The sequence below is a fragment of the Megalobrama amblycephala genome, linkage group LG7 (genome assembly GCF_018812025.1).
Source record: "Megalobrama amblycephala isolate DHTTF-2021 linkage group LG7, ASM1881202v1, whole genome shotgun sequence".
In the NCBI taxonomy this organism is placed as follows: Eukaryota; Metazoa; Chordata; class Actinopteri; order Cypriniformes; family Xenocyprididae; genus Megalobrama; species Megalobrama amblycephala.
In genome coordinates this window covers 46,553,619-46,563,856 of record NC_063050.1, presented here as the reverse complement: position 1 = coordinate 46,563,856, position 10,238 = coordinate 46,553,619, and the positions used below count along the sequence as shown (strand labels likewise).

The 10,238-nt window shown below is 37.2% G+C and overlaps 1 protein-coding gene across 1 annotated transcript; it reads right to left on the bottom strand.

The window, feature by feature from the left end:
* Positions 1-1,123: 1,123 nt before the first annotated feature.
* On the bottom strand, positions 1,124-8,662 carry plk1 (polo-like kinase 1 (Drosophila)). The gene is made up of 11 exons (XM_048197796.1): positions 7,945-8,662; positions 6,108-6,276; positions 5,864-6,008; positions 5,692-5,785; positions 5,267-5,489; positions 5,035-5,101; positions 4,759-4,859; positions 4,452-4,529; positions 2,957-3,111; positions 2,673-2,855; positions 1,124-1,685 (listed from the first exon to the last, which is right to left on the bottom strand). Exons 1-11 carry the CDS (start codon positions 8,305-8,307, stop codon positions 1,479-1,481), a joined length of 1,785 nt encoding a protein of 594 aa, XP_048053753.1. The 5' UTR covers positions 8,308-8,662; the 3' UTR covers positions 1,124-1,478.
* Positions 8,663-10,238: the final 1,576 nt, after the last annotated feature.

Below are 10,238 nucleotides of genomic sequence, written 5' to 3'. Positions count from 1 at the left end.
TTTGCATTTAAGTTTTCTTTGCAGTTTTATTTTATCCATGATAAATCAGTCAGCTCCTAACAGAACAAATATATCCCATCTGGTCCATAATATTATGTTGTGGTAAATGCTGTTATTTTGCAAATGTACTGAAAATAGCGTTTGAATCATTTGCCAGCTTTGTGATGGGCCAGCATTCCTCTTAATGATAATACAGGTGGTCTTGGTAACTGACAGAAGCAAATGGCAAGCTTAAAAGCAAGAGTAGACAGTTAATGTTTGTTCGTGCACTCAGTGGCAATGTAAATAAATGACAATTAAATGACCCTCATGGTCTTCGCTCAAACATTCTTATTTGCACATGCTGTCTTAACAAAGGAGCATAAGCTTAGAAAGTACATATGCTTGTGGCATCGAGTCATAATGCAGAAATATGCAATATTATATTCAGGGTCAGTAAGATTTTTAATGACTTTGAACGAAGCCTCTTAATTTGATGAGAACAGCATTTACTTGAATAGCATTAATAGAAATGTCTTTATCACATCCTTGCTGAATAAAAGTATAGAGTGGTGCAGGAAAGCCATCAAAACACAGAAAACGATTTTGCTCGTGGTTTCCTTGAGATTTCCTTACTGGTTTTTATAATGGGTTTTTTCAGTTTGTGAGTAAAATAAGGTCTGTGGTAAACATAAACTGACGATACTTGGACAGTTTGTTCCACAACATAAATTACACACATCCATATCGAAATGGCAAATTTTGAATCCATGTTAATTTTAAAAATGTAAAAACCTAAATAAGAACGTTAGGGGTGTGTGTAACTAAAGCGTACATATTTTATTCAAAAAAAAAAAAAAAAAAGGCAAATTCGGCTTCCAGGTTGAGATGTGTCCCCCCAAAAAACCAAACTTGCTGATCCCAAACTTTTCAATAGTAGTGTATATTAATTTCCTTACAAAAAGTGGACCCCATATCAATTATGTTACTCAAATATGGTGGGGTTGTTTATTTAACAAGTGAAATATTTGTTCGATAGTAAACAGTTTCACATTGATTCAAACACCACATTTCCAAAACACATTTTAATTAAACTCGTAATTATAAACATTTATATATCATTAACAGTATCTAACAATCAAAATTTCTCTAAAAAGATCTTTATTTTGGAATACCAACTTTTCAAATATTCTCTTACAAATTAAAAGATTAATGTCCAAAAGCTTTTATACAAGGAACAGTCAAAAGGTAAACAGACAAGTTCTAAAACATTAAAACATGTACAAAGAGCATTCACATGATACAGATAGTTGGCAAACTCCCCAACCCAGAAAAACAAGTGATAGAGTAAACAGATCAGGAGGATGAATTCATAGTGTAGAACTCAGAAAACTGTACAAGTTTTGCTGCTGTAATATTTAAGGGCCCTCAGACTCAAGTGAGGGAGAATAGAATCGATGGGGACCTCTCATAGCTATACAATTTGTGACATCAGTAGGTTAGCGGGCGGAAGTAGCGGCTGCCGGTGTGTTTCTGCTGGCCATGAGCTTCTCCACCATGTTGCGAGCGTAGCGCAAACGGCTGGCCAACTCTTTGCAGCAGCCGAACTCCTCAATTAAGCTAATCTTATAGGTGCAGAACTCTCGCTTCTCGTTGATGTACGTCACTGCTCCCATCAGAGGACACAAAATAAGCTTAGTGTGGTCCTGGAAGGCACAAAGAGAAAATGGTGAGGCCGGTGTCAATTTGGCTCCTTCTGTATTTTGTTAGACATGTCACAAGTACCCAGGTGCAGTACTTGACCTTTTTAACAAGTAGGGCTCAATGATTTCTATTATGTGGAAAACGTGGACAAAGTTTAGTCATAAAAATGGGATTTAGTGTGCGTTGCAGAATGTCACAGAATTCATCAAATTTTGGATGATTATACAGTAGGGCTGTAAATTCATTGTAGGCACACATCTAAACCTTACTCAAGCAGGTGCCCAATCAAAAGAAAACTTGGCTGAAATGCAAGAAAACTGGCACAATGCCATTTCTGCATTTCATAGGGCCCTAGTTTTGCAAAAAAATAAAATAAAGTTAAGTTTTATGAAATCAATTGATTTCATAAAAGAATGAAGGGCTGTCAAACGATTAATCGCGATTAATCGCATACAAAATAAAAGTTTGCATAATATGTGTGAGTAATGTGTGTAAATATGTATATATAAATACACAAATGTATATATTTAAGAGAAATATGTTATTTATGTACAAAAAAATATGTAATATAAATTATAAAAATATAAATAAATACATATATAATTGTAAATATTTCTCAAATATATACATGGATATGTTTGTATTTATATATACATACATAATTACACACAGTACACCCACATGGCAAACTCAAACTTTTATTTTGTATGCGATTAATCGTGATTAATCGTTTGACAGTCCTAAATTGATTAGACATGCTTTTCAAAATGAAAATGGAATCCAGAAAAATTAAAACTGAAAACAGAATTTAGAATTTCATAGGGCCCTAAAAATGTTTGTTAAACTTTGTTAAATTGCATAACTTTAATGATTTCTATTAGACACCGTTTGATGATTATAACATTTATTTTTACCATTAAATCAAAGTTATTTATAATAAAAAAAAAAATAAATAAAAAAAAAAGATTTCATGGGGCCTTGTTTCTCACCTGGAAGAAGTTGATTTGCACAGTTCCGTTGCTCAGGTGTAGCACGATAGCACTTTTTGTGCGGAACCAATGACGAAGGTAAGGCAACCGGGTCAGTTCATCCCCATCGCGGGGTGTTATGTTCGCCCCGGCCTTCAGCAAGTGCTCGCTCATGTAATTTCTGAAGTATTTGAGGAGTGTTATCTATAAAAAAAATTAAAAGGGGGGGGGTCAGTAATCCTGGATAACCAGAAACCATTATGAAACGCATTCATTGCATCGCATCATTTCCAGTGGAGACTGACCTTTTTGGAGAGTGCAGAGGGGTAGGAGCGAACACTGAGGTAGGATTCTGCCGAGTTGCGGTCGATGTACTGCAGACTGTCACCATCAGCGTACATGATCAAACGTGTGGAATCATTGAACAGAACACCTACGCTGTTATCACACAGCTGGTAACCTATGAAGGGGGAAAATACAGTAGCATAAGGGCAATATTTTTGGAGAGCATGTTAATCAGTGTCTGTTTCCATCTGAAGTTGCAATGGCCATCAAACTTGTGAAAAAAAGTTGTAATAATCACAAACATGTAAGGGATAACACAGCTAGGGCCGTTGTCACCGCAGAGTGCATTCAAATTATTTAATGCACAGCTAGCCGTGGATTATCCCACTTATACCAAAAGTCATTTGCCAGAATTTTACATCATAAAATTACTTGCACCTCAAGAGTGCACAGATGAAACAAATGTTATCCTGTGTTTGGAGATGGTTCATTTTATTTAAAACCAAAAACAGTTGATAAATTAAACCAGTCAAGTTTATCGGCAATGAGCAGTCTCTATATTTCAGCCAAACAAATTACCCATATTGCTATACAAGCATAATTTTTGGTCACAGTGAAGTGCGTCCACACTGCTTACAGAGCTGGGTAGATTACTTACAAATTGTAGTCCATTACTGAATAAAAATTACATGATAAACTGTAGTTAGTAATATCACTACTTTTTATTTACTTTTATCCATCTCACATAAATTTGAATAGGATCATTTTCTACCAAGTGACAAAATCTGATTATGTTATCCAGATTACATAAACCGCTTTTCCACCGTTGGGCCGAACGGTTCTCATTGCGTAACCGTTCCATTCCGATCCGGGCCAGCTGGTACGGTTGCGGTTTCATTTTCCACTGTGGGGCTAATAACAGCCACTCTTTGGAATGTAATATAAAAGTGTCAGTCGTTGCTTTGGTAACAACGGTTTACTTATGATATGAGATGTAAATAACGACCACACTATGGAGGATGATTAGATATTTCTTTTAATTTTATTATTAATTTGTGTTTACGTTACTCAAATAGAGCGTTTAGCCAGCTACAAAGAAACTGGCAGCCAGGAAACAGACAAGTGACCATTCCTGAGTGGCGACGTCACTTCACGGATTCTACCAGCACGATTCGGCACAAATTCCGGGCAGAGAACAGTTTGTAATCGAGCCGTGCCATACCAGGCTCCAGTGGAAACAACTGAAACCGTTCCTTACCATTCTAAGTACCAGTCAGGCCGACGTTGGAAAAGCGATTATAGGTGTATAATCAGTTACAACACAGCACTGTCTGCTGACATGTTCACCTGTTGTAGCTTATCTACGTTGTGTGCATGAAATAGATAGTCAAAATGAACTTTCATACAAAACCCAAAATTCCTTTTTTTTTTTTTGCTGCAGTTTCTGCCTTATTTTCTTAATAATGACATTTCGGTGAATCAACGAATTTGAATCTGAATTAAGTGGCGTCTTACCAAGACCATATTTGTCAGAGTAGTCGACCCATTTACTAATCCAGAAGATGGGAATACAAGCAGGGTCGTCGGCTTCCTCTGTAAAGGGGAAAAAAGTAATTGCATTGTGCTTGTCAATAGTTTGAGCATGTGTAACTTTTAAACTAACAGCAAACAGCACCTGACTACACTTTGTTTGGATTTACGTACAAATGCATGAAGTATACTTTGATTTCTGCTATCATTTAAGCTACTACTCTCATTTCCATTAAAATACAGCATCCAATCCAGAATACAAATCTTTACTTGCAAGATGCAATGTTGTTACCTTGTCTAATAAAGTCTCTTTCAGAAGGCCTGGCGTTGTTGACACTGACCAGCTGCTGCAGCATGTCACTTAGGTTGGAGTCAGGTTGTTCAGATCCATCCCTGAAAATGTATAAAGCCATTGAATACAAATTTAAGCCCAAACTCTAAATTTATAATTGACTAGAATGCATGCCTATGTTAATAATCATGGTTTTGATTGTGTTGGCCAAATGGGCATTCAAAACTAGTTTTAAACAGGCAATAGTTCTCCAATATCTACACCGATAAAACCCACCTTTGCTGAAGATCTTCCCTCTGTGGCTGCTCCATTTTCCCCATTTTCTCAATAGGACTGTCTGTTCCTGTACACGCAGAAGAACAGTTACAGGTATCTTGCAGGCATCCATTTCACTTTATTTCAAAGGGACAGGATATTCAACAAGGGGGAAAAACCCTGAAATCTAACAAAAAACAGCTGTGCCAAAATACAATTTGCATTTTAATCCTGGATTTGTCTATACATATACCTTTATTAAGCGACGAGAGGGGTTTGCGAAGGAGGGCAGGATCCAGACTGGAGGGGGCGATGGAGAACCTGGGAGGAACAGTGAGACAGGAAGTGGGCAGCCGCAGAGGCGCGTAACCGGATGTGAAAAACTCATCGGCCAGCAGCTCAGCCACAGAAGGTCTGAGCGTAGGGTCAGCGTGGAGCATCCGGCGAATCAGAGCAGCGGCAACTGGGTTAATGTGCTAAACAAGAAAAGAAAAAGGCATAATGCGATAAGCCACCAATCTGTTTCTCACAGACAAGATTCACTTTTTAAGTTGGATTAAAAGTTCAACAAAGGCAGGGGGGAGGATTGGGGGGTTCTATGCATTGGTTGTTGATCGGATTTTGAGGTGTGCATTACACAAGACATAAAAGTCGAACTCCTGATGCAAATATACTTACTCTAGGAACACTGTACTCATTCTTCTTGATTCTGATGTAGGTCTCCTTCAGACAGGATGTCTCAAATGGTGGCTTTCCAACCAGCAAAGTGTATCTGATAGACGTAATACTCCATTACTTACTAGTGTTATGAGAATGCTTCCATAATTATGTAATTCAATGTGGGACTTACAGAATGCAACCCAGTGACCATACGTCTACTTCAAAGCTGTGGCCTTTCTTGCAGAGCACCTCTGGGGCGATGTAGTTTGGAGTGCCACACAGGGTCTTCTTTCTCTCGCCATCAAACTCGATCTTAGTGGCCAACCCAAAGTCACCTAAAGAGTGAGAAGAACAACGAATAGTCTTGATTTAAAAGGTCAGGAGAAAAGAAAAAAAGGCAAAGAACCACAATTGCTTTTGCACAATTTACTTACCGATCTTCACATCCATGTCATCATTGAGAAACAGATTTCCTAGTTTGAGATCACGGTGGATGACCCGGTTGTTGTGCAAGTACTGACAACCCTGAATAGTCTGGCGCATGAAATATCTGGCCTCAGGCTCTGTAACTGCCTTCCTCCGCTTGTGCAATTCAAGGAGAGACTGTGGAAAGAAAGAAATTAAAGGATTAGTTCACTTTCAAATTAAAATTTCCTGATAATTTACTCAGCCCCATGTCATCCAAGATGTTCATGTCTGTCTTTCTTCAGTCAAAAAGAAATTAAGGTTTTTGATGAAAACGTTCCAGGATTTTTCTCCATATAGTGGACTTCAATGGAGCCCAAACGGTTGAAGGTCAAAATTACAGTTTCAGTGCAGCTTCAAAGCGTTATACATGATCCCAGATGAGGAATAAGGGTCTTATCTAGAGAAACCACTCATTTTTATTTTTATATATATTATATTATTATATATATATCTATCATTTAACAATAAATGCTCATCTTGAACTAGCTCTCTTTATTAGAATTCCAGTAGTGTAGACATGTATTACTGCCCTCCACAGGTCAAAGTTTGAACTAAATTGTCATATACAATATGCTAGTGCAAGTATATATGACAATTTAATTCAAACTTTGACCTGTGGAGGGCAGTAATACACTTAGCAGTGTCTAAACTGCTGGAATTCAAATAGAGAAGAGAGCTAGTTCAAGATGAGCATTTATTGTTAAAATGTATAAAATTTTTATTTATTTTTTTAGAAAATGAGTGATGGTTTCTCTAGATAAGACCCTTATTTCTCGTCTGGGATCGCTGTAAACTGTGACTTTGATCTTCAACCGTTTGGGGTCCATTGAAGTCTACTATATGGAGAAAAATCCTGGAATGTTTTCATCAAAATCCTTCATTTCTTTTCAACTGAAGAAAGACAGACATGAACATCTTGGATGACATGGCGGTGAGTAAATTATCAGGAAATTTTCATTTAAAAATGAACTAATCCTTTAAGGACCAAAATCTAGAGCAGGCATAAAAGTTCAAACAAACTCCATTCATAACACAAATCTATACAAATGTTATTCTCAGAAATTCTATAAGATATCAAGTAAGAACTCTAAAAAAACCTACTGCACAAACAATTTCCGATATTTCATAATTTCTAGGATTTGAGGAGTATTTGAATTTACAGAATCTACAAATAAAAATACATGAAAAACAAACTGATGAAAGCAAAAATGTAGATCACCACCATTTACCCACCCTCAAGTTGTTTCAAACCTGTATACATTTTTCTTCTGATGAACACAAGATCATATTTTGAAAAATATGGGTAACAAAACAGCCGATAGGTCCCATTGACTTCCATAGTATGGAGAAGAAGAAAAAATACCATGGAAGTCAATAGGGAACATCAACTGTTTGGTTAACGTTACCAACATTCTTTAAAATATATTGTGTATTCAACAGAAGAAACTCATACAGGCTCGGAACAACTTGAGTGAGCAAATGACAATTTTCATTTTGGGGTGAACCCTTTAACAACAACATCACCTCCGAGAAACACAAAATCAACTGACGTCACATCCTCCAGTTTAAAATCCACTAGCGGCGTACGGGTGTAAAACTGGTTTTAGTTTATATACCATAACCGTACATTATTAAAACGAATAAACAAATGACATTTGAAAGAATAAAAGGAGTACCTGTTAGTCTTAACAGGATTTCATTCGTTTAACGCGTTAAACCTCAAGCATTGCAACATACTATCAGCCAGTGACAGGAATACCGACCGTTGACGGTCTGTTTTCAAATCGGTGTCCCTGTTCTTACCCTTCTCCGACAGATCTCCAACACCACGTAAACGAAGTCATCATCCTCAAAAAACCCGTGAAATCCCACGACGTGCGGGTTATCGAGACTTTTGTGAATGGAGATTTCGGTGCTCATTTTCTCTTTCTGATGCGGCTTCAGCAGCATCGACTTCGGCACCACTTTCCCTGCGAAAACCTCCTTTGTGTCCATATCTGTGATTTCGTAGCATTTCGCAAATCCTCCCTTTCCCAAAAAGCGACCTCGCATGTATCTCTTCATGGTTCTGGGATCCACCAGAATATCAGGGATCTCTTTCAGAGGAGCAGATTTGGGATCGACGTGAGCCGGTGGCTTCGCCGTCTTCGCAATTCCAGCACTCATCGTTGCACAAGATGATTTGAGTAAAATAAAGCACCCTAAAGTCTTGAAAAATAAATAACTGAGGCGAAGTTTCTTGCTCCTTTATCCCGAAACAGCACGCGATTCGCCAATCATCCACATCCGTTGCGAAGCACCGAAAACTACATTCAAATAATAACCTCAACAACTAGAAATCTCACAATAAACACTGTATTTTTGATAAAAGCTCTATTTTCAGCACCCTAAAGAACGCGTCGGTCGGATTTCGCAGAAAAGACTGAAATCAAACGGGCATAGATAAAGTGCGTCGGCCCGCTGCTCAGATGGGAATGCAGTGAGTCCTGCTAGTTTTTGAATTGTGCTCGATTCGTTATCTCCGCCTCTGATTGGCTGCTGGGATTTAAATTCTGACCAAACACAGCGACGCATCATGGGACTCCGCGTGCACGCTCTGAAAAACTTTATTTGTGTTCTTTGGATATTTAACTTTGGAAAGTGTTAGGTTTCCTATTCGTACAGTATTATATTTTATGATTTATAATATGAATTATACATTTTATTAGGTCTTCGTTTTAAATACAACATTACTATCGTGTAAATGATTTATATTAAATGTAAACAATTTAATTGCGGACAAAACTGGTTATAGTCTATTATTTGCTCTTTGGTTTTGTACATTATTGCAATTGTTTAAATGCCACATGTGCACTTTTGGGTTTTTGTTTATACACATTCATTCATGCCTATCTGATCTGGAAAAGTAAATTTCTTGCTCCAGTTTTTCTTCTTGCCAGTTAACCCACGTGTTTTTAAAGCTTTGTGTACATTTGTGGGTGTTTGTGTGTGAGAAAGGTCAAATAAGGGCACATTTTTGATTGTGGAAGGGAAAAATAGTACAGTATCACCTATCATTGCACACGTTTTTATGTTTGTACAAGTGTGGGTGTGGGTTCTGAAGGAGAGAAAGAGAGATAAACAGAAAGAGTGCCCTTGTGACACAAAAACAAAACAGTGTGCAGTACAAACAACATGTACAATATCTTAGCCTACATTACATTATTGGACCATTTTAGAATTTATTTTACTATTTCATCCAGTACCATGATCTTCAAAATCATAGCATTCATGAATGCACGTGAAGAAAAAAAATTCTATGCAAATGCATTTTTTTCCATAGCTAATCAACCCATAAAGAAAAGACATGATTAGATTAGCTAGGCGCTTTTTTGAGCGTATGCCTGTGTCTTTGTGAATACTGTGAAGTGTTTCCTAATAAGGTTGTTTACTGTTTTTCATGACAGCTTTCCCACTCTAGCACTCACGACCATCCCTGGCCTACTTCATTCACAAATGCACGCATACACCCACCGTTTCCTTATTAAAACAGCACAAGTGTCTCTCTAATAGGTTGTCATGGCAGTTAGATCATTTTAGCATGTATAAAAAGGTGGGTTGCATGGTTGAGAAAGGAAGTACTTAATTTTTGCATAAAAAATGTAAGCCTCCTTGAAAGCTAAATAAATTATAAATAGGCTAAATTAGACAGTCCCAAAATACTGTAACCTACGCATAGTCAGTGCTGGTACATTACTATGTGCCAACATTGAAATTATTCTTAATTTTGACGAACTGCCAGATATGACTGTAGCTGGTATATTTAGCAGAGCAAAGTTTTTACCACAATTGTGTTGTGCATTATAATGCTATTATGACCGTGAATCTTGGACTAACTAATAAAAATATATTTTTTCTTCTCATAATATATAGCTACTCCATTTTACATTGTCTTATTGGTTTATAAATAAATTTTTTTTGAAATTATGTAAATAATTTTTAGGAGGTGACAAAGCAGGGAAGCAAGGAGAACTGCAATGCGTTCAGATGGAAAATACTCTGTTTTGAAATCTTCTGGAAATTGGGTCCGATTCCAAATAAGCAACAACAGTAAAGGC

Excerpts from the sequence above, each read along its gene's own strand:
- plk1 (XM_048197796.1), bottom strand. The coding sequence starts at position 8,307 with ATGAGTGCTGGAATTGCGAAGACGGCGAAGCCACCGGCTCACGTCGAT. Across the intron at positions 6,277-7,944 it reads TGGAGATCTGTCGGAGAAGG|TCTCTCCTTGAATTGCACAA; the intron begins GTAAGAACAGGG and ends TTCTTTCCACAG. Across the intron at positions 4,860-5,034 it reads AGGGAAGATCTTCAGCAAAG|GGATGGATCTGAACAACCTG; the intron begins GTGGGTTTTATC and ends ATACATTTTCAG.